Raw genomic sequence first — 23,886 nt, 5'->3', positions numbered from 1 at the left:
GGATCCAACCGGCCTGCCACCTCGGCAGCTGTAGCTGGTGGAACTGGTACTCGATGTGGAAGCGCTGCTTTCCTCCACTCACCTGCAGGGGTTTTATTCTGGGGGAGCAGGCATTGCACACCTGGCCAGTGCATGGCTGCTTTCCCTCTGGCTCATCTATAGGACATAATCGGTGAGTGGCAGGCATCGTGGACTTTTACCCTTTTCCTAAACTGGGCTGGAGAGGATCACGCTTCCCGTGGAGTTATATCCACGCAGTTCCGTTTACCCCCAGATGGAGAAAGGCCATTGGCCCTGATACCTTTGCAATCTCCCTGGGGACAGAGGAGGTGGCTAGGGCCACGCAGGGCTAACCTACTTTGGCAACGTGAGTATTTGCACAAGAAATGTATTGACTTCCAGTATACACGCAGCAGCGTTAGTGTGAATGATTTATGGTATTCATGTCTAGGATTCCTCTGTACTCTGTGTTTGATGATTTTCAGGATGCTCTCTGGAATGACATGGCAGATCAGGGGCAGAAAATTAAACGTGCTTTCGGTGAAACATAAAACATGCTTCTTCCCCCACTGTGATCATTAAGTACCTCCCAGTTCTTTTCTGGGGAGTAGAGAAGTGATAGCCCTAGTGACCTGGCAAAACCCCCTTTGGATAGATTATAAAGCCAGAAGGGACCATTGTGATCATGACCTACTGTGTCACTGCCCTGAATTAATTTCTTGTCTATTCTGCCTGGTCCTGTCTTTCCTTCTGTGCCATTAGCATATGGTCCCCTCCTCGCTCAAAACCGTTACAGGGTAGCTGTGCTCTTTCGAACAACTGCCACTCCCCTCAGAGGTGGCTGCACTCCAGTTGAGTGAAGTGATTCCTGTACCGATCATTTGGAAAGCACTTTGGGTTGAAAGGTACTAATGCATATTAATTGTTATCACTTCTGAGCCCTGCCAACAAATTAGAACTGGAGGGAAAGGTTGTGATTTCCCAAGCAAAACACAGCAACTTCCCACCTGTGAAATTGGTAAATGTTTGTGTGTTTTGACGACAGGCAGCAAACTGCCATTGTAGTCACACACCAGCCCTCCACCCATGCACCCCAAATACACAGTGGTGAGAGTGTTTGTGTTGCACGTGGATCATGCCTCCCTCTGATTGTTGTTTGGTGTGTCTGGCAAGTAGGATAGTCTTTGCTGTTGTCATGGGACGGAGCACAGTCTAGTGATCAGAACTCTGGAGTGGGAGTCAGGAGACTAGGTTCATCTCAGAACTCTGCAACTGACTCACTGTGCAGATCATTTCCCTGTGCCGTGCCCCACTTTCCCCCCAGTCTGCGTTGATAATGCTTCCCTTCCTCCCAAGGGATTGAGGCTACATTCCTCATTGTAAAGTGCTTTGAGATCCTTGGATTTAAAGCACGCTGAATGCAAAGAGATATAGTGTGATCTCCTTTCTTCAGATGGCTGGAATTCTGAGTCTCTCCCTAATTTTCACACGCATGCACTCTCTTCCTTCTGGAGTGGGTGCAGAGAAGCTGCAGAGTCTCTGGAAGTTGGGCCCCTGGACTGCCAGAGAATGTTCTCACCTGCAATCTTCTACAGGTGAAGCAGGTGGGAGCTTATAGTCTGTTTTTTGTGGTAGCTCAGGCTGCACAACCAGGGCCATTAATATTGTAACAAATCCATGATCACCTACACCTTCCTGGTTGTCACTGTGCTGCACACTGGGGCCGCTCAGAACTTAATGGCAGCAGCAGGAACAGAATTTGAAGCCTGTGCCTCTTTGGTGCTCCAAAAGCACAAGTTCTAGCCACTTAAGCTGAAGGGGAATATCCATGTAGAGTGGTGTGGAGTCTATGCCACACAGCTGAGCAACTCTGACTCAATCCAGCAAAAAAAAACCCAACCAAAAACAACACACACACACACACAGAGCACAAGAGTAAAAACCCTGCATCCCCTTGCAGTGTTGTAAATGCTGATCACTGTATAATATGTCACATTGATAGAACATCCTTCAAGTGTTTTAAATCCTTAACAAAATCTCAAGATCTTTTGTGATGCAGGCCGGCATTTCAATACCTTTGTACAGATGGAGAAGCTGGTTCATTAATGTTAAGGGTTGTGCCCAAGAACACACAGTGAGTCAGTGGCAGAGGTGAGAGCAGCAGTCAGTCATGTGCTCTAGCCACTAGACATCCTGTGTCTGGACTCAGTGTGTCAGGTGTTTGTGCTTCCACCTAGGTTAAAGCAGCGGAAGATGGTGAAGGAGCGCCCTGTGTAACCCAGCAAGCTTCCAGCAGTGCCCTCAGGCCCCAGGCACCTCTGGAGATGAATCTTTGTTGGAATGAAATCAAAAAGAAATCCCACAGCCTTCGGTAGGACTCCCCATGTGAAGTGAGCTTGCTGGTCTTTGCCCCGGGATTGCCTGCTGGAGATGTTAGGCACAAGCCTTGAGATCTTGTTCAGTTCATTTGCCACCCAAGTTCACTGTAACCTTGGAGCAGTTTTCCCTCTCGGCCTCTAAAGCAGAGACAAATCCCTGAGTCACTGACTCTTTTCTCCTCTGCTTGAAATGTGTTTTCATTTGCCCTTGCTTGTGCTCTCACTCCTTCTTTCCCCTTGTTTCCTCCTGTCCCTTTATCTCTTCTTCCCCATCCATTCCTGCTTTCTCTCTGCCCCTCTCTCCAGTCCTCAAGCAGGGGCGTGTGTGTGTGTTCTTATTGCCCAAGATAAGGACTCAGGAACCCATTCCCTTCACATCACCTTCCTCTGTGGCCTGCCCCTTCCCTCCAGACCCCTCTAGGAGCATGTGCCTTTCTGCAGCCTTCTGTAATTGCAGATCCACCGCCAGCATCACTGAGAGTTCAGTTGGGGCATATTAATTGTGCTTTGCCTTAACACACACATCCTGGTCCAGGTAAATGGTCCAGGTGGCTACAACGTATAGCCAAGTCTCTGCCAATATAGGCATAGCCGGAGTTCAGGCTGTTTATACACACAAGTCCAGGCAGGTTCTTCTGCTCTTCCCCACTACACACTTGGAAATCAGAAACAGCTTAAGGGAGTCCTCTCACCTGCCCCTGCTAACACCAGCAAATACTTCTAATGCTGAGCCTCATGGAGGGTATCCTCTACTGCATGCGAGGCCAGGGCAGCATCCATGTGCATGCTCACCTGGGACAGGCTGAGGGAGCTCCTCCCTCCTGACACCAGTGCAGGATATAGCCATTCTTTAGTCACTGGACAGAGAAAGTTTTCCCTTAGCCTGGCTGCCTCTTCTCAGGGCAGAAGGCACACACTGTGTGAGATTGGGCTGTGCCCTCTGAGCCGCAGGCTGCAGGGGCCCAGTGCACTGTCCACTCTTCCCTTTTTGAAAAGCGGTGAATTCCCATCGGGCCTCATCCTTTTTGTCTGCTCTCTATAACTGTTGTGTTCCCATCCATCTGGTGCAGGGCTCGTCTGGAGGCCTTTTCAGACCACAGTGGGAAGCTGCAGCTCCCCCTCCAGGAGATCATAGACTGGCTGGGTCAGAAGGATGAAGAGCTGTCCGCACAGCTGCCGCTCCGGGGAGATGTGCTCTTGGTACAGCAGGAAAAAGAGACGCACGCGGTATGTTTCCAGATACACACTCCCTAGAGCCCTATCTTCGCTCACCAGCTAGGATGAGCTCCCGCCCCAGGTTCCTTGGCATGGAACCTGGATACCTGACCTGGTCTCTCTGCCCACAACTGTGTTCCCCTGTGACTTATGTTTGGGGCCAGAATGCTGGCTGTCACTTGCACCTTTCCCCTTCCCTTATGAGGTGGAGCCAACGTTCTGAAAAGCTCCAGCCTGTATTTTCCCCAGTGAATAACAGATAGGATCAGTTCAGTTTAGAAAGTGAAGAGGCATTTAGTGTAAATGACAGAAAGTAAATCTGCATTACAGATTTAAAGTTAAATCTATGAAGAGATCACAGAACTGGATGCTGAGCCTCAGGCACTGACTATTTCCTGTTTCCCAACTGGCTGCAATATCCGAGCTCTCAGACAGACAGATGCCTTTCTTTGGCCACATTCATGCGGATCCTGACACTTGCCTGCTGGGATCCGAGAGACCAGTTTGGGTCATCTGTCTGACTTAGATCTACAGCTGACACAATGACGGGGATGTGAGAATCCTTGTGGTGTTACAGCACATAGCAGTTCTGATTAACCAATGTCATCCCATCTGAATTCAGGAGAATCATAGAACTAAAAGGGACCTCGAGAAGTCATCTAGTCCCGTCCCCTGCACTTGTGACAGGACTAAGTATTTAAAATATTTACAAAGGACCATTTCCTTCTCCCTGGACCTACAGTGCAAACTGGCCATGATCAGAATGCCTCCCCTTTAATAATTCGTGGCCCAGAACGCGCCACTAGTTGCCTATTTCAGAGACACTGTTGATCTACAGATCTCACCAAATCTCTCTCCTCCTTCCATGTGGTGGGATCTTCCTTGAATCCCAGGGCTGTTTATCCATTAACTTTCCTTTGTATGCTAAAGATGTTCACGTACCATCTTCTGAGGCGGAGCTTCTTTAATATGTCAGGTACGTGCTGGTAGTTCGCTTGTGCACTGGAGCGAGTAAGTAGTTTTTGGTTGAGGAAGGAGCCTTTCAGTTCTCTAACTCAGCCTTTGTTTTGTCATGCTGTGCCTCCCCACTGCAGGCTTTCATGGAAGAGGTGAAGTCTCGGGGCCCATATATTTATTCCGTCCTGGAGTCGGCGCAGGCCTTCCTTTCCCAGCACCCATTCGAGGAATTAGAGGAACCCAATTCTGAAAGTAAAGGTTTGTGGAGCCTCCCACTCTCATCCCCCTCCTTGTCCTCATGTCAGCATGGCCTAGCTCTCGGATCCTGCATGCTGTCGTTCTGAGAGAGGAGACGGGCAGGGGGCAATGTGGCATTGTGTACCGCAGTGCAGCATGAATGAACTGAACGGGCAGTCCTATAGCACAGTGTTACCTGGCATTGGCACTCCATGTGTCACCATAGGTATGCCTGCACTGCCATCGTAGGGGTGATTGCAGCACCTGTCGACATACTTGCTTTGATCTCGCTAGCTTGGGTAGCCATAGCAGCAAAGCTGCAGCAGCGCGAACTTTGGCAGAGGCTCTATGGGCCCGCCTGGGACCTTAGATCATTACTGGGGTGGCTAGCCTGCGCTGAAGCGCATCACTGCTGTGGATACTGAAGTTAGCTCAAATAAAGCTAGCCTTGGGTATGTCTGCATGTGCTGCCATCACATCTCCGAGGACAGCGTGGACATACCTTATGTCATGCTACTTTGTGGTGGGGCGAGGCACACAGCAAGCACGGGGTGTGATAGGCACAGTGTGTGGCTCGTCCTAGAGAGATGCAACATGGTACACGAGGGCATTGAACAGTGATTTAATTAGCATGCCTGCAAAATGAACTCTTGTCCCAGCCCTTCAACTGAGCCACACCCCTTATGTGAAGCCAGGACCTCTTCCCTCCAGAGGTGGTGGAGAGCTCTCCCTTTTCTTGGTGACTCTGAGGGGTTTCCTCTCTTCCTCCAGCCCCACCCGCAACGGCTGGGAAGGAAGAAGCGCTCTGCCAGTCGCTGCTCCTCTCTTGGCCGGGGGGCAGGGTACAAATCCACTCCCAGCATTTGTGTGGGGTCCTGGCAGCTCCTGTGCTTTCCCCACTGGTAGGGAGGAGGAGTGAAGTGATCTGGCCTGGCCAATAATAGGGCCCCTTTGCTGAGCGCTGGGCTCCCTACACTGATTGGCACTCAGCTCTGCCCCTGACCTGCTTTGTGACCTTGGGTAAATCATTTAATCTCTCTCTGCGCCAGTTTCCCCATCTGTGTAACAGGGATAACGCTCCCCTCGCATTAATGGGCCCAGGCAAAGCTGCCTGTAACTTGAGGGGCTGTCTCTGCCTGGGGAAGGAATTCAGGAGTTGTGCTTTAAAGGCAATAGGGCCATCTTGACTCCTTCAGCGGAGTACTCACCTTGGTACCACAGGTGAAGCTACTGGTGGGCGCAGTCCTTCAGAGGTCCTTTGTCAGACCGGCAGCTCCTGGCTGGGATGTAGCAGCGTTGGCTGCGGGGTCACTGTGTCCAATGGAATGTGCATGCTGTACCCTGATACTCTTTTAGGCAAGCTGCTTGGAAAATAGCTTAGCCTCATGGGCCAAAGCCATCACTTGTGAGTGCCGGCCATGATCAGACGGATGTTGGTAGGCAGGAAGCTTGTGACTGGCAGCGGGAGAGGCTGAGCTGTAATGCTGAAAGAGGAATGAATCTGAAGAGGGAAGGCAACCTGGGTGAAAGTGATCTGAATGATAGATTTCATGATTCTAAGGAAATCCAGGAGTGAGAGCACCAGAATAAGGACGATGGATTTAAAAAAAGCAGAACTCAGAGACGTGGTAGGTAAAGTCCCCTGGGAAGAACATCTAAGGGATAAAGAAGTTCAGGAGAGCTGCCTGGCAGTTTCTCAAGGAGATAATATTAAAAGCACAACTGCAAACAATCCTGATAGGAAGAAAGTTAGGAAGAATAGTAAGAGACTAATATGGCTCCATCAGAAGCTCTTTAATGACCTGAACATCAAAAAAGAATCCTACAAAAAGTGGAAACAAGGACAAATTGTAAGGATGAATACAAAAGAATAGCACAAGTGTATAGGGACAAAATCAGCAAGGCTAAGGCACAAAGCGAGTTACAAATAGGAAGGAACATAAAAGACAGCAAGAACAGGTTCTTTCAATACACTAGTAGCAAGAGAAAGATGAAGGAAAGTGGAGGTCCTCTACTTAGCCGGGAAGGAGAAATAGTAACTGATATCAAGGAGGATGAGGTGTTTAATGCCTATTTTGCTTCAATCCTCACTAAAAAGGTTAATGGTGACTAGATAGTCAACATAACTAATATTAACAAAAGGAGAAAAGAACACAACCCAAAATGGAGAAAGAACAGATTATAGAATATTTAGATAAACTAGATGCATTCAAGTCACCAGAGCCTGATGAAATCCATCCTAGGGTGCTGAAGCAATCTCAGAACTGTTAACAATTATTGTGGAGAATTCATGGAGGACAGGAGAGGTCCCAGAGGACTGGAGAAGGGCAAACATAGTACCTATCTTTAAAAAGAGGAACAAAGAGGACCTGACAAATTACTGACCAGTCAGTCTAACTTTGATACAGGGAAAAGGTACTGGAACAAATTATTAAACAATCATATTGTAAGTACCTAGAGTAGGATAAGATTATAAGGAATAGCTAGATTAATTTGTCAGGAACAAATCATGCCAAACCAATTTAATTTCCTTCTTTGACAGGGTTATTTTTACCTAGGGGATGCGGGGAAGCAGTAGATGTGATATATCTTGATTTTAGTAAGAGTTTTGAAACGGTCCCACATGACATTCTCATAAGCAAACTAGGAAAATGTGGGCTACATGAAAATACTATAAGGTGTGTGCACAAGTGGTTGAAACACCGTATGCACAGAGTAGTTATCAATGGTTCACTGTCAATCTGGGAGGGGTGTATCTAGAGGGGTATTGCAGGGGTCAGTCCTGGTCTAGTACTAGACAATACTTTCATGACTTGGATAATGGAGTGGAGAATATGCTTATAAAATTTGTGGATGACACCATGCTGGGAGGGGTCACAAGCACTTTGGAGGACAGGATTAGAATTCAAAACTATCTTGACAAATTGAAAAATTGGTCTGAAATCAACAAGATGAAATTCAAAAAAGACCAGGGTAAGGTACTGCATTTAGGAAGGAAAAATCAAATGCCCAGCTACAAAATGGGAGATAACTGGCTAGATGGTAGTATTGCTGAATATGAATCAGCAAGGTGATGTAGTTGCTAGAAAGGCTAACGGGGTGTATTAATAGGAGTGTCGTACTGGGAGGTAATTGTCCTGCTCTATGCGGGACTGGTGAGGCCTCAGCTGGATACTGTGTCCAGTTCTGGGAAATTGGAGGAAAGGTTAATAAAACTGGGCATGTTTAGTCTTTGGATAAGAAGACTGAGGGGGGACCTGATGACAGTTTCCAAATATGTTAAGGGCTATTCTAAAGAGGATGGTGATCAATTGTTCTGCATGTCCATTGAAGGTACAACAAAAAGTAATGGGCTTAATCCGAAGCAAGGGAGGTTTAGGTTAGATATTAGGAAAAGCTTTTGAACTCCAAGGGTGGTTAAGCTCTGGAATAGGCTTCCAAGGGAAGTTGTGGAATCCCCATCACTGGGGGCTTTTGGGAAGGAGGTTGGACAAACATCTGTCAGGGCTGGTCTAGGTTTACTTGGCCCTGCCTCAGTGCTGGGGACTGGACTTGATGATCTGTCGAGGTCCCTTCCAGCCCTGCATTTCTATGATTCTATGACACGTACTGAAATTGTCTTCTTTTTCCTCTCTCCCTTCTCTCTGTCCTTTGTTCTTTCTCTTCCCAATTCTCCCTGGCTTCTCCTCTCTTTCTCATCTTTCTTCCTCTTGTCACCCCACCCTTGCATTGGCTGTCCCTGCTGTGGCTGGGATCTCCTGGTTGTTCACTGTGGCCCTGCTGCTTTTCTCATAGACGTCTCTCCAAGGCAGAGGATCCAGAACATCAGCCGTTTTGTCTGGAAGCAGGCGAATGTGGCCAGTGAGCTGTGGGAGAAGCTCACTGCCCGCTGTGTTGACCAGCACCGTCACATTGAACGGACATTGGAACAGCTGCTGGAGGTCAAGGGAGCCATGGAGGAGCTTAGCACAACACTGGACCAGGCCGAGAGTGTGCGAGAAACCTGGGAGCCCATTGGGGACCTCTTTATCGATGCCTTACCAGAGCACATCCAGGCAACCAAGGTACATCTCACCCTTTCTCTGTCCCTAAGGGAGACCAGTTGTGTCTCTCTTACTGGAGGAGATCTTGGACAGCATCATGCAGTCTGATAAAGTCACTATTCAAATAGGACTGTGCCAAAATCCTGTCTGGACACCGATAAAATCAGAGGGACCAGTTCATCGCTAGTGGTGACTCCACTGACTGATAGGGCAAATTTGGCTTGTGATGTCTGGAGGGATAGATAATCCTGAGGTCTTCTCCAGTGGAGCATATTCCCCTCACTGTACCTGCTCAAACCAGGCACTCTCTGGATAGGACTCTTCTTCTTGTTGGCTACTAGTTGGGATCTGATTAGTATCCCAAGCAAGGGGACTCAATTCCATCGTAGTGCTAGTGTGTGCATCTTCAGTCTGGCTTGCTGGGTTCCTTCAGCTGCTCTAGCTCTCTCAGAAAAGGAGGGTTAAGCAGTGATTCCCACCCACCCACACTCTCTCCCAGGCAGTGCCAGCTGCTGGTGTACCCAGGCCCGCATCAGGGCATCGCTAGTGATGTTACAATGAAAGAGTAAGGTGAGTGGCTTTTCTCTCTGTCCCACCTTGTGTCTCTTCTCTTTGGGATGGGGGGCTCTAGCTGTTTAAAGAGGAGCTCTCCCCCATGAAGGACGGGGTGAAGCTAGTTAATGACCTCGCACACCAGCTTGCTATCTCAGATGTGCATCTGTCCATGGAGAACTCCCGGGCTCTGGAGCAGATCAACACCCGATGGAAACAACTGCAGGTAGGAAGGGGCAATGTGGAGGCAAAGTAGGGAAGTTGGGTGCCCTGTGAACAGTAGTTGGACGTTATGGGGAAGGGGCTGTCAGAGTGCAACAAGGGTAACAGAGATCTGGGGTCATAGGTCTGAATGGGCCTTTTCTAAGAGAGAAGGAGATAGCAGGCCATTGGGACAGGGAGGTGGTGAGTCTGCAGTGGGATTCTGGAGAACAGAAGCAACATGAGGGACAAGGCACAACGGAGGCTCATAGGGGCAGGTTCTCAGCTGGCGTAAATGGGTGCAGCTCAGGTGACTTCAGTGGAGCCATAGTGTGGATCTGGCCTGTGGGGACTGAGAATTAGCTAGGCGAGGGAGTGGGCAGGAGGGTTTGGTTGTTGGGGGATAGGAATCCAGGAAGGTGGTGGATGTGGGGGAGGGGTGGTGCATTGCAGTGCCATGCTAGTACATGTGCAATGCCTCCTGGCCTGTCTAAAAGCTGAAGTCCTGGGGAAGTTCACTTTTAAGTTCCAGTTTCCCCTTCTCCCAGGCCTCGGTTAATGAACGCCTGAAGCAGCTCCAGGATGCCCATCGGGACTTTGGACCAGGTTCCCAGCACTTCCTGTCCAGTACGTGAGCAGATCCTCCCAGTGTCCTCACCATCAGACACCCCCCGGGCCGGAGAAGCTCAGCACTGTGTCTATTGCTTTGTACAGATTCACACCTGCCTGCCTTTCTTACTGCCTTGGCCACACAAGATTTCCCCCAGAGACATATTCCCCTTGGCCTAGCTCTGCCAGGCCAACCCCAGTAACCAGCTTGAAAGAGGCACTATCGAGTGGCAGTTCCTAAGTGACACATGGCATTACTCAAGGTTGATAGCACCATGACACCGGCGGGGTACAGGATTTAGGTGCTTGTCTATATGGGGACACTCAGGAAAAATACGCCAAATGACTTCACACTTTACTGGATTTGTCATCAGTGAGAGTGCTTTAAACCCATGTGGATGCTCGTGTTTGGAAGTAAAGTGGTCTTTGTTCCCTGAATCTTAACTCTCTCTGGAGACAAGCCCTTATGCTGGAGGCAGCTCTCCAGGCTATTATGATCCGTATTTGCTAACCACGTGTGCCCGTCAGGTGGAGTGGTGCCCCATTCAATGACACAGACATGGTGACATGAGCCTGAAGCAGCTCCCAGTTGGCACTTGGGGCTGTGCCAAACTCAGTAATCCTGTGACTCCACAGGGCTCGATGGCAGATGACAGCAAAAAGTCAGCTCCCATATCCCACAGTGGTGGGTAAGGCGGTGAGAATGCGCCTGTTATTTTCCATTGTAAAGCGGGATGCTATTCTCACGTCAGTGAGCTGGCTCTGTCAGGAGGCTGTCTTGGCACCATGGCAAACCCTGCAGTGGAAAGCACTTAGGACATTTCCAAACCTGGGTATCTGATGTTACATAAAAATGGCTTGATTCTCTACGGGGTTGAGCACCCACAGCTCCCAATGACATCATTGGGGTTAGTGGGTGCTCGGCTCCTCTGCAGAGCAGGTCACTTGGCCTGGGTGCCTGCACATGGATTTAGGAGCCAGGTTTAGAAGCACTGACCTTGGTACTGTACTTATAAAGTGCCCGTGTGGAGGTGAGCTGTTTGGTGGTGGTGCTGGAGGTGAAAGGGTTTCCTTTCCCCGGACAATGACTGGTGCTGCAGGCAACCAATGCAGTTATGGTAGGGCTCCTGTCCATTCTGATCTTTCTGCTCCAGAAAAACAGGCCTCTCCTGAACTGACGGAGATCTCTAATGAGAGTGAGAGAAGCAGGTGTCTCTCACGCTGTGGCCCAGCCATTAGAGGGTAGCAACGCACCCTCCAGCACCCAAATCCAGTGCAGTACACCCACCCACACTGATGCACATTGGGGTCTCAAGGATGGACCTTGTAAGGAAAGATTTCACTGACCAGGGACCACTGCCTGGGGCAATGGCAGTGTCCCAATGGCAGGGTCCTGTCCGTAGCCAACTGTGGGGAGTGCGATGAGGCTGGGGGCACAGAGATGGTTACTCCATTTCTGCATTCACAGTACAAGGAGTGCTGCGTCCCTAGCCCCACCTCATCTCTGCTCTCGAGAACAGCACTCGGTAGGCTGCAGTCTCTCATCAGAGAGGAGTTTGACTGACAGGCACGTCTGTATCTGTCTCTTTTTGCAGCCTCTGTCCAGGTTCCCTGGGAACGAGCAATTTCACCCAATAAAGTGCCGTACTACATCAAGTAAGTGTAGGGGGTCAGAGGCTGGAAGAGTGGCTGGTCTCTCTGTCTCACTTTCCGGGGCACTCCGTCTGTCTTCCATCCCCTGTGTGACTTTCCCATTCACCTCCAATAAGACCTACGTGGTCTTGATGGGGCAAAACACAAATTCTATCCATTCCAGGATCTCATGCGGTGAGCTCACCGCCTTCCAATCACACCAGACACAGCCCAAGTGGTCCTTTCTGCCCTGGACAGAGATCCTCCCTGGGCAGTCTCTGGTGTAAGTAGGAACCTAGGTGGGTCCCCACATTCAGCTGTGGTTGGGCAAGAGATGTGTTCCCTTGCAGGATTCCCAGCTCTGGGGACTCTCATTAGGTTTTGCAGAGGGGACATTTGCAGATATTAGAGGGGGGTGTTTGTGTGTGGGGGGGGCGTAGTTTAGCAAGTGCTGTTTTTAGGCACCCCCTAATGGCTGTTAGCAGGCGTTGGGGCACTGGAGAGTAGTGGGTGCATGTTGTAGGAGGAAGGACCCTAGCAGTCAGCCCATAAGAGGTGGGCTTGGAGGCGAAATTAACAGTGATGTTAGAACAAACTCATCACACCTGATTCCACCGGGGTGGACCCCCTGCCACCAAAATGCACCCCTGCCTGTGTGCACTGGGAATCCCCTTAGTATTATCACTGCCCCTTCCTCCCCCACCCCTCCCCGGAAGACAGCATGTGGGATCTCTGTGCACCATTATGCTGAGATGGGAGGACGGTACCGTCAGGTGATGGGCAGAGGCCTGCAGGCATCAGCTGCCTGGTTTGGGACCAGAGGGAGCTCCGATCTGGGAAGTGCAGCACAGACTTTGGGGACCCTTTGCAATAAAAAGGGGGTAATGGCTGGCTGCAGCCGTCTGCCTGTTCACATGTCTGCCAGTTAATTTACAGGTTTAGTGATTTGGTTTCCTTCTTTTTTTTCAGCCACCAGGCTCAGACGACATGCTGGGACCACCCCAAGATGACCGAGTTATACCAAACGCTAGGTAAGAGCCACTCTAGGCACCTCCCTTGGGGACCCCACTGCATGAGCCCATGGAGAGCACTGATTCATACAGCCTCTCCTTTCCATGCCCTTTATACGACAGGACTCGGAGCAATCCCCCAGTGCACCCTGACAAGTGGCAGAACTCCCTCCGCTTAGCTCCCCTCAATATAATGGATCCAGAGTCTCGCAGAGACCTGGTGTGATTCTGTGCTGTCTTCTGTCACGCTCGCTCCTCCTCACCTTTTGTCCCTGACGGAGGATTGATCCTTTTGTTTGTTAGAATTGGCACAACATCCTTTGGCTTGGGTTCTGTGCTAATTCAAAGGACACTTTCCCCTGCAAAGTCTGTGTCTGGTGAGTGCTCCTTTCCGTGCCTCTGAGAATGAAGATGCACAGGCCACAGTTATATTCAATTCTTTCATATTGTTTTGCAGCCGATTTGAACAACATCAAATTCTCTGCGTATCGGACAGCCATGAAGCTGCGCCGTGTCCAGAAAGCTCTGCGGTGTGAGTACCAGACACTGTCCTTGCCTCTCCTGCCCTCCTGCTCTGGGGAGCCTTTCAGTGCTTACAAGGAGAGGTTGGAGCACAGCAACTGATTTGGGTTTGGGGTTGGTTCGATGAGACTGTCAACTCTCTCTGATCAAGTTCAACAATTATGTTAATGGTAGGGTCAGTCCTACCCTCACGTCAGAGCCCCTGTGATTCTTTTGGCTTTTCAGTCCCATTTTCCTCTGCTTTCACATCTTTTTCTCTGCTACGTTGCTGTGGAAGGCCAACACAAAGAGGGGAAACTGACTCGCTGGGCAGTGAGACGCTACACAAAGTGCTCTCCAATGGCCAGAGTAAACACACGGAAAAAAACAGTGAGACACGGCTTCCCTGTAATCTTTCAGTGACTGGGATCTTAGCTGTTACCTGTAACCACAGTAGGGGAAAGAATGCCAGACAGAAAGGTGGCTTTTAAATAGATGGTGGCTCTTTGATGATGTATTTTTGTAGTGTTTGGGACTGATGTCTTCAGAGAAGGTGTCCATACCTCTCCTCTTCATTCTGATCTGTAATGTTTCCTTTCCCTGTTCCCTGTTCCTCCAATCCCTCACTTCTCTGCCCCTGGCCTGCTCAGTGGACCTGGTGACTCTGGACACAGCCTTGGAAATCTTTAATGAGCACGAGCTACAGCCCAGCGATCGCGTGATGGACGTGGTGGAGGTCATCCACTGCCTGACTGCCCTCTATGAGCGGCTGGAGGAGGAGAGGGGCATTCTGGTCAACGTGCCGCTCTGCGTGGACATGAGTCTCAACTGGCTGCTCAACGTTTTCGATAGGTACCTGCTCTCAGCTTCCCTGACTCCTTTCAAAGCCATAAAGCTGTCGCTGCTGGAGCCTGCGCACTGCCTGGGCACTGCGTGGAGGGGAACTTCACTTCTGGAGCTCGGGTGGGTACAGCCAGGCCAGTGCTGCAAGGAAGCTCACACTGCCATGGGCTGGGGCCCAGCTGGCATAGGCAGGGCACTCCTGGGAAGAAGTTGGCATTGCAGTGGTCCAGCTGGCATTGCTGGGAGGAAGCTCATGCTGTTGAACACCCAGCAGGCACTCACTGGGCTCTGTTAAGAAAACGACCTTCGCAGAACAGAGGGGCTCAGCGTTGTGCCTCTCTGTTTTTCAGCGGTCGCAGCGGGAAGATGCGAGTGCTGTCCTTCAAGACTGGCATTGCATGTCTGTGTGGCACAGAGGTGAAGGAGAAATTCCAGTGTGAGTCACCACCCAGGGTCCGTGGAATAACTAGGTCAGAGCAGGAGTGGGAGGCTTCCGGGCTTAGTGAAGTTTCTGAGCAAGGAGGCCTGCCTGATGGGAGCCTCCTACCATGACTAATCTCTGCATTACGACTCCCCCTCTTTCTCTGAATCCCATACCTCCTAGATTAGTAGGCTGGGACTACAATGCTGCAGTGCAAATATAGACACACTTGGGTGAACTCCTCAGCTCAGCTGTGGCAAAGAGTCAGTCTCGGGATCAAAGCTCCAAGCCTTGCTTCATCTCCGTCCTCTCGCTTCCCTTCCTCTTGCCCAAATAAAGCTGCATCCCCAGCCATGGGGTGGGGGGTAGGCACGCACCTGTACAACTGTAGTGGGAGTGTCTTTGCTGTTGGTCTCTCACCCTTATTCTCTTGATTGCTGTGGTGCTGGGCCACCTCCCGGCAGATCTCTTTGGCCAGGTGGCGAATCCCGGAGGTCTGTGCGACCAGCGGCACCTCAGTATCCTGCTGCATGAGGCCATTCAGGTTCCGCGCCAGTTGGGAGAGGTGGCGGCGTTTGGGGGCAGCAATGTGGAGCCCAGTGTCCGCAGCTGCTTCCGCTTCGTAAGTAACGTCAGTGGCGATGCATCCTTCTGCCTTTTCCCTTCCTGTGAGGGGTCCATCCAATGGGCAGGGAGGCAGCGGCAGCAGCTCTGGGAACGGCTCCGGGGGAGATCAGTGTCGGAGCTACCTCCTGTGACGTGCATGCCTTTTCTGAAGTGGGTATGGTACCAGCTCAGCAGGGAGAGGGACAGAGATGCGGGGATGGAACAGGAGCCACGCCGGGTATTTGCTAGCAGAGATCTCTGCCTCGCTCCGTGCTTGGAGCCATGAAGGTGTTTCACAGCGTGATCTGCTCCTATCTCTCTCCTCTTTCCTTAGAGTAATGGGAAGCCTGTGATCGAGGTCGTCCAGTTCCTGGAATGGGCCAACCTGGAGCCACAGTCCATGGTGTGGCTGGCTGTCCTGCACAGAGTGACCATTGCTGAGCAGGTGAAGCACCAAACCAAGTGCTCTGTCTGCAAACAGTGTCCCATCAAAGGCTTCAGGTACGAAGAGCAACTGTGTGTGCAGTCCTTGCAGCCAGTTTAGGAGCAAGGGGAACTCTGCGGGAGCCAGTGATAGTGGGGTTACACTGGAATGAATCTCACCCAAGTGCTAGACAAACCCACTCCTGGCAGAGACCTCATCTCCCAGCCTCAGGGGAGAGTGGGTGAGGGTGGGGACCCTGCGTGGAATGGGACCGCAGCCCAGTCTCCTGGAGGCGGTCTGCTGGACCCTGGCTCAGGGTGGGTGTGACAGAAAGCTGACCCAGCTGTCAAGTTTGTGACCTCTGTGAAATGACTTGATAGACGTTTATCCCCTGGACGGAGACCATCACAAAGCACCAGCCGCAGGTACTTTATGGGACCCTTAGCTGGCTACCTCAGCAGGGAGACTGAGCTGCTTTCCCATGCCAGTAGGGCAGAGGCCTGTCAGCAGATCCGAGGGAAGCTTGCGCTGCCCAGGACATGCCTGATGTGCGGATAGCAGCTGCCAACCCAGGGCCACAGTTACACCAAACATGTTAAAATAAAAAGGGTGAGCTGGGGCCATGGGGCTGGGGTGGGGTCCCCACCCTCACCCACTCTCCCCTGAGGCTGGGAGATGAGGTCTCTGTCAGGAGCGGGTTTGTCTAGCACTTGGGCAGGCTGTGGCCATTCTGGAGGCATTACTGGTGGGCCCCCACCAGCAGGGGCAGGTCAACAGCTGGACCCTGTGCTGAAAAGGCCATTTGCCCTAGACTTGCAGTAGGTTTTAGATGTGACCTCTGACCTCCATGTCAATAATTTGGGCATTCATATCAGCAGTGCCTCAGACAGGTACTGCCACAAATATCAAATGGTGAGACCATTTGTCCCTGCAGGAAGAGAGGGAGGGAGCTGGCTGGCTTCTGGGGACAGTGAATGGGTCAGCGCCTCTGAGCCGTGCTTTAGGTTCAGTGATGTACAAGAAAAACCAGAGCTGCCGTGATCTGTGAGGAGCACACGGTGTGAGCCAGACACGCTACCGCAGAGCGGTCCCCTGCTGAGAGCCCCTGGGGGCAGGAGGCTTGGAGACAAAGCATCAAAGATTGATGCTGTCTCCCTAACTGCACTTCATCTTCCCAGGTACCGCAGCCTGAAGCAGTTCAACGTGGATATCTGTCAGACCTGCTTCCTGACCGGACGAGCCAGCAAAGGGAACAAGCTCCACTATCCCATCATGGAGTACTATACCCCGGTACGGAGCTGGGGTGCCCGCTGTCGTGCTGGGAGAGCTGAGCACTCGCTGTCTCACGTGGCTAGGGAGCCAAGGGCAGCCAGCCTAGGGTATTGCAGGAAACTCTTCATTCAGTGCTGTACCCTCCTCCTGCTGCGGGTAGCCTTGTGCAGTGCCAGAAATGGCTTAGCCGATGTTTTGTTCAGCTCTGCCTGTGCGTGACAGAAGCTGCCTACACAAGTGCATTTTGCTGATTACAAAGCTGTCACGGTAAACACAGGCTCTGCCCCTCCAGCCCGTTCATGCAAAGTGCAGAGACAGTCCCCGATACTGTGCATGTTGGCATGGCCTTGCACTGTGATATGACCAGCCACACTCCTGATTCCATGTGCAGCTGTTTGCTCGTGCTCTTCCCTGCTCGTTGCACAATTCTTGCATGCATCTTTGGCCTGTGCTCTGGAAACTCTCCCCCTCTGCCCTGTTTGAGGCTGGGCTTGAGGGATTTCTTTCCTCTGGATGTCCCCACCCCTTACTCACTAAAGCCTTGGTGTGTCTGTTTCTCTGCAGACCACCTCTAGTGAGAACATGAGGGACTTTGCTACGACTCTAAAAAACAAGTTCCGGACCAAGCAGTACTTCAGCAAGCATCCACAGAGAGGCTACCTGCCCGTCCAGTCTGTGCTGGAAGCTGACTTCAGTGAGACGTGAGTGCTACTGTCGCACCAACCAGCCCTGTCTGATACTCCTCCCCCGCCCTCCCAGATACACACAGATGGGGACCTGCCAGTTGCAGGGGAGGGGGGCAGAAATTCAAATTGAAATGATCCCGCTGCAGGGATCAGAGGGTGAAGATGGTTCAGGTTTCACTCTAGAGGCTGGATTGGTGTCTAGGCCTTGGAAGAAGACCTGGGATTCCCATCGCTCTCCCTTGATGGAGGGTTTGGTGGAGATGCTGCTTCCAGCTTCCTGTTTAACCTCACGGGAGTGGTGCTTCTCCAAACTGTCCCTGGCACTTCTAGACCCAAATGGGACCAGGGTAGCTTCTCGTAGTCAGAGGTCAGAGTAAGGAACCACAGAGCCTCACTGACCTGTGTGTGTCTCTTCCAGACCAGCCTCCTCCCCGATGTTACCGCATGCCGATACCCACTCCCGGATCGAACACTTCGCCAGCAGGTACCACACGCCGGTGCAGGCTGCCCAATGAGGTCTCCTGTCCGCCTTGTGTGCAGCCTTCACTCTGCAATTTGCAGGGTGAAGTAACCCCAACAATCCAAGTGCCCCACCTCCTCCACACACGCCTCTGCTGGGGCTTTCCAGGCGACACTGACTAAAATCACTTCACAGGCAGGGATCGTGGCTAAAATTGGCTCAGGTTAGTTCCAAAACATGGAGCCCTGGTCGTGGGAGGGGGAGAAGGGTAGTGACGCAGCTGCAGGGCCCCCCTTTGGAGTGGGATGCCCAGATGGGCTAATCTGGGCTGGGATGCAACCATTCTGTTTCTACGGAACCTTTATTTTCATTCATGAATTTTGTATTTAAAGAAGAGGCCTACTGAGCTACCATGCTTCCCCTAAGAGACAAGCCAGACCGCTGTCCAAGCCAGTTACACCCTCACCAACCCCCTTGGGGTTTTTGTTTCCAGCCACCTGCCTCAGGTCATCCCATGGGACTTCATGGGCCCCACTGCTGTAGCTTCCCAATCCATAAAGCATTGTTCCACCCAACACCCCTGTGAGACAGGGCAGTGCTATTGTCCCCATTACCCAGGTGTGGAACTGAGCACAGAGATGAGGGCCCTGATCCACACAGGTATTTAGGCTTCAATTGCACTTAAATCAATGATTTAGAAACATAAACACCTGTGTGGATCTGGGCCTAAGTGCCTAGGGCAAGGCCACACCGGGGCTCTGTGATGAAGCTGGGAATTGACCCTGGGTCTCCCAGACCAGTGCCCTAATACTACCCCACCCTCCAGGTAGGATTGAAGTCCATATGCTACATGGAACAGCTGCTCGGTTGTGATGAGCCCTGGGTGGCCTCCACATGGAGGGCTCATCTCTCTCAGGACAATCTACCCATGTTTACAATTTTTTTCTATGAAGGACAAAAATGTTTAGAACAAAAAAAGTGACAGGGACACTGGGGGCAGAACAGCTGAGAAGACGTCCAGTCTAGTTGTCTGCAGGAGACCCCGGGAACTGTGGTGTATAGAACATACAGACACATCCACTGGTTCTCCTGGGCACCTATGAACACAGTTTTGTTTCCCCAGGCTCGCGGAGATGGAAAGCCAGAACTGTTCCTTGTTTAATGACAGCTTGTCCCCAGACGATAGCCTGTGAGTTGATGCATCTTTCTATATTTTGAATGTATTTCTCTGCAAAGCTTGCATGGGGAGATATACTGAGGCTGGCTGCCTGGGGCATGTGAGAAGCTCCTCCTCTATTATCTGTCCTGCCCTATCTGTGCTGCATAGTCACCCTCTGTACCCAGGAGTTCGATTCCCCTGTTCTAAGCAATACAGAACCAGCCTCTCTTGTACAAAAATCCCTCCGTACAGCTGTTCCTTCCACTCGCGCTCCCATCGCTAGAGTTCCCTCACCGATCTCCTCCTGGTGTTTTGTGACAGGGATGAGGATCAGTACCTGTTGCGTCACTCCAGCCCAATCACAGACAGAGAGCTGGTGTGCAGCCCAAAGGTCGAGGACAGCCTAAACACAGAGGATAAGGGGGAGCTGGAGAGAATCCTGGCCCACTTAGAGGATGAGAACAGGTATGTGTGTGGCCAAAAGCCATGGCTAGCAGGTGAGACTGGGGTTGGTTCAAAGGGGAAAGGAGCCAGAGAAACACTGTCTTAGCCGGCTCACCAAGGGCTGGACGAGCAGGCAGGAGTTCAGAGAGGAGCGATGGAAACGATTGCAGGCGCTGGGGGGAATGACTGATGGAAGGGGATGGATACAGCACAATATGTCTAGCTTGACTGAGATGTGAGAACTGTCTGCAGGTGTTGGGAGGGGACGGGACACATCACAGAGCTGCATTGTTTAGCTCCAGTAAGTATAACTTGGAGTAATGGGGTGAAGTGGAGGAAGGGGACATGTAGGCTCACTAGTAATCAAACTTCTGGAGAGCAAGTGGTATTAAAGTGGCACAGTCTCCTGTGGGAAGTGGCAGGAGCCCTGTTATCTGAGACATCTAAAGCAAGACTGGAAAATATTCTGCAGGGAGCAGCTTTGTTCTGACCTAGGTACTAGCTGAACAAGCCATTGTAGGTCTCTTCTGTCTCCCATTTCTTTGATTTATCACCATTGCTGGGCAGCTATGGCCCAAGCACTGAGGAGCCATCTGCCAGGCGCAGAGCTACGTTCAGAGGGAGGCTTATTTCCCAGAGCTGAGCTGTTTGTTTCCCGCAAGTTTAGTTCATTGCTGACGTGTTTAGGAAACTGTTGGGAACTGGTACAGAACGAGGGGCAGGTATCAACTTGGTGCCAGGCAGAGAATTCAGGGGATGCTGAATCCTGAGCTCTCAGACAAACATGGTGGTAAGGAATCAGCCCAGTGGGGCTTTCTCGGTGGCGGGTTGTCCATCCTGTGCCCACAGTTGCTGCTGGGGGCCAGTTCAGGGATTCCAGTCTTCTCCCCAGAGCTGGTGGAGTCACTGCTTGAATCCTGACTGTCCCTTCTGCAGGATCCTCCAAAGAGAGCTGAGACGTCTGAAATGGCAGCACGATGAGGCAGTGGAGTCCCCCACTGTGGCAGAAGGGTCTCCGGAATCAGCCCAAGAGCCACACAATGATGAGCTCCTGGCTGAAGCAAGGATCCTTCGGCAACACAAGAGCCGCCTGGAGACCCGAATGCAGATCCTGGAGGACCATAACAAGCAGCTGGAATCCCAGCTGCATCGCCTCAGAGAGTTGCTACTGCAGGTACCTCACAGGGATCAGATGGAGAGCATGGTGCAGAGTCCAGTATCTGAGAGGGCTTTGGTATGATGGGGTTGGGAGAGGAGCTGCAATACTGCGGGCAGGGAGGCTGATGTGGGCGGCAGGTTCTGGTAATGGATGTGCAGAAGGTTGCAGGCCAACAACAAGGAAGGAGGAACGTGGAACCAGGGAGCATCAGAAAACTTTTTTATGATGTCTCCTTTCTCTTTCCAGCCACCGACTGATTTGGACGTCAATGGCTCTGCGGCCTCTTCCTTGGCTTCCTCGCCCCATCCGTCGGAGGGAAGTCAGCCCAGGGAGAAGGAGCACAACACCCCTGAAACTGAAGCTGCAGGTGAGGCACTGGAGTTGGATGTTAGATCTCTTGTGCCCCTTGCCAGCCCCGGTCACCTGCCTGGGGCCTCCTCTCCATTCCCTGTGACATGCCAAGATATGGGTGGGTCATTGTGCTACAAGAAAGGCCCATTCATCTGCTGATCAGAGTGGAGAGCTGGAGCGTCCAGTGCACTCAGTCGCTCTGCTGTCACCAGCCCGTCACCTTTCTGGTCTGCCCTGCTATGAAACACAGATCTTCACTTTCTATGTTCTCCAGCCCTCCGCTTTATGAGCAGCCGTGCACTGCCTAGCCCCATGAACAGGGCATCTGTCTGCAGTGCTGCCAGTCCCTAACCTGTCTCCTGATCACACTGTCCTGCCTTGTGGATCTAGCCTACCTGGTATCCGTAAGGAGTTAAATCTCTGAAAAATGCCTATAATCGCAGCTTTGCTTTTTCTCTACCCCTCCCCAGATGAGGTGGAGACGAGGGCACGGGATGTCAGTCTGTGTTTGGAGGACATCATGGAGAAACTGAGGAGTGCCTTCCCCAACTCCCAAGGTACTGGAGTGAAATCCCCTTCACTGGTTTCTTACTCCTCTCTAAAATGAGTGTCTTTCCTGGCTCAAATGAAGCCCTAGCCCTCGTTCAGCCAATCCTGCAACAATTGGCTCCCAGCAGTCACGCACTTCCAAAGAGCTGCTTGGACTTGTGGTGGCATAGATTTCAGGGAGGAGGAGAAGGAATTCCCCCTAACTGTGGAAAAGCTCTGCAACTGCTAAGAACTGTAGCCTTTGGCTCAGGAGAGTGCAACTAGACATAGGGGCAGCCTTCTGCCCTGGAGAGAGACATCAGTCACGGGAGCCCTGTGCTCCAGATGGTTTCCACTGCTGCTGAAAAGGAACATACCTGACTCCATCAGGTTCCTGGTATCGCTAAATCTGATCACCTTGAACCAACTCCCCTCTCTCCATCCCAGCCTGGAGCCACTACCCATCACCCTAATGAGGCGGCAAAGACCAGACCCCTTCACATATCTGAAGAAATCACTCATGTCCTCCTAGATACTCAGAAAAAGCCGATTCTCAGCGGGGAATGTTTAGTAGCTGGTGTTACTCTGAATGGCCCACTCTCTTCTCACAACACCGGCATGGTCTTTGGATAGGGCTTGGGATTTAGCACCTCTAACACTGGGCTATTGCTTGAGCAATGCTTCTTTAATAGCTACTGGACATGGCTGCTCTTTTAATCTTGTGTTATAGCTCCATAATCCTTCATGTGAACCTCCTTTCCTGCTCCAGTACAACAGACCAGGGGTTCCTGTGTGTGTGCTGGGGAGAACTTTCTGGCGAATCTCCGTCCACTCAGTTTATTGATGTGATGGTTCTAACCAAGGTGGCTTCCAAATTCCATCTCATGTGACCTCTTGACTTTTCTTTCAGGTGTGACCTCCCGTATCTAACGCCTCCTGCGGGTAAGAGGCTTTGTCTAACCAGCTTCTTGGTTGCTTTCCTCCCCCACCTCTCACCCTCTTACTCTTCCTGGGATGGGCTTCCCTCAGACCCTCTTGGGGGCACTCCAGTGAATGGCCTCCATGAAGTCCACCAACATCAGAAGATCTCAGGGGAACGGCTACTGGCCACGTGGGAATGTGACTGCAGGATCTGTGGAGTGCTGGCTGGAGCCATCCTGAATGACCAGCCAGTTCTGACCAAGTGTTCTGGGGTCTGGTTTTAAGGAACTCTATAAAGCATTCAAAAGAAACCCAGGAACTGAAACCCTGAGATGGTACTGAACATGAAATACAGGCAGAGACTTCCCCCTCCCTCGCTGGTCACAAACTGTCGCCCTCCTTATAAGGAAAGGTAAGGTAAGGAAATCGCCTACAGGGGATGGCAGAGCCCTGCCCAGCCTTGACTCACTTCAGCTGTGTGGGCTGCTTCTGCTCCCAGACAGTCTCCTGCTGGGCACCAGGCAGCCTAATGCTCCCGCAGCAACTGGACAGTAAACAGCCTCCGAGTATCTATTTTAATACCTTTTTTGTTAACTGCCAAAGGCTGTGAGTCTGACTAACTGAACTCTGTCAATTGCCTGGTACCCCGGGATCTCCAGGTCCAGGCTGGGGGTGCTTGCCTAGTGGGAACAGTGCAGGGAGGGCGAAAGGGGGAAGGGAGGAGTTAATAAAACAGCTTCAGCCCAGCTAGTAGCCTTATCTGGAGAGGAGCTTTATAACAGAGAGCCTTAGCATTTAATTTACCATATATATATATATAAATATATATATATAAAAATGTACTTAAATACTATCGTGGACTCACTCACGCATTAAATTCTAATACCTTGTTCAGTGATAATTTCCGCCTCACTCATTGGGTCTATTCGAGCATCTGCTTTTGAGAGGACAGTACCTTCTGTGCTATCATTTACTCTTACAACTCCCCATCAGAGGCGTGGTTTGTGCTGCCCCTGGCCTAGAAACTCCCCCTAGGTGATCTCAGTGCAGTGGGATTGACTAGTGGCACTAGGATGCGAATCCAGGGTTCATTTCCCTTCCGAGCTGTCTGTCACTATAACACCGGAGTCAGGGCTGGAACAACCTCCCCTCCCATAGTTATAATAAGGGGCCCCAGCTCCTCCCAGGATGGAAAATTAAACTAAATAAAACAGGTGGCCCCGATCTATCAGCTGAATCCCGACACATTGGCAATGGGGGATTATCCCAGCAACAAA

General features: G+C 51.3%; 1 protein-coding gene across 2 annotated transcripts in view; it reads left to right on the top strand.

The window, feature by feature from the left end:
- DRP2 (dystrophin related protein 2) overlaps nt 1-22,774 on the top strand; it is a 29,770-nt gene extending 6,996 nt beyond the window's left edge. The window contains exons 3-25 of one of the 2 annotated variants that reach the window (XM_077826207.1): nt 763-779; nt 2,245-2,371; nt 3,449-3,605; nt 4,688-4,808; nt 8,583-8,851; nt 9,462-9,608; nt 10,132-10,210; nt 11,788-11,848; nt 12,794-12,855; nt 13,292-13,366; nt 13,986-14,187; nt 14,529-14,614; nt 15,064-15,221; nt 15,540-15,706; nt 16,808-16,919; nt 17,466-17,602; nt 18,006-18,071; nt 19,171-19,236; nt 19,528-19,671; nt 20,587-20,824; nt 21,056-21,176; nt 21,631-21,717; nt 22,599-22,774. In XM_077826207.1, coding sequence (XP_077682333.1) covers nt 763-779; nt 2,245-2,371; nt 3,449-3,605; nt 4,688-4,808; nt 8,583-8,851; nt 9,462-9,608; nt 10,132-10,210; nt 11,788-11,848; nt 12,794-12,855; nt 13,292-13,366; nt 13,986-14,187; nt 14,529-14,614; nt 15,064-15,221; nt 15,540-15,706; nt 16,808-16,919; nt 17,466-17,602; nt 18,006-18,071; nt 19,171-19,236; nt 19,528-19,671; nt 20,587-20,824; nt 21,056-21,176; nt 21,631-21,717; nt 22,599-22,618 — 2,719 coding nt within the window. In that variant the 3' untranslated portion in view covers nt 22,619-22,774. Of the gene's footprint in view, nt 1-762; nt 780-2,237; nt 2,372-3,448; nt 3,606-4,687; nt 4,809-8,582; nt 8,852-9,461; nt 9,609-10,131; nt 10,211-11,787; nt 11,849-12,793; nt 12,856-13,291; nt 13,367-13,985; nt 14,188-14,528; nt 14,615-15,063; nt 15,222-15,539; nt 15,707-16,807; nt 16,920-17,465; nt 17,603-18,005; nt 18,072-19,170; nt 19,237-19,527; nt 19,672-20,586; nt 20,825-21,055; nt 21,177-21,630; nt 21,768-22,598 lie in introns of those variants that run through there. The other variant, XM_077826206.1, reaches the window with a different exon arrangement.
- The last annotated feature ends 1,112 nt before the right edge of the window (nt 22,775-23,886 follow it).

The sequence above is a fragment of the Eretmochelys imbricata genome, chromosome 9 (assembly GCF_965152235.1).
Source record: "Eretmochelys imbricata isolate rEreImb1 chromosome 9, rEreImb1.hap1, whole genome shotgun sequence".
NCBI classification, from domain to species: Eukaryota; Metazoa; Chordata; order Testudines; family Cheloniidae; genus Eretmochelys; species Eretmochelys imbricata.
The sequence above is the reverse complement of the archived record's forward strand: the minus strand, read 5'-3'. Positions and strand labels throughout refer to the sequence as shown.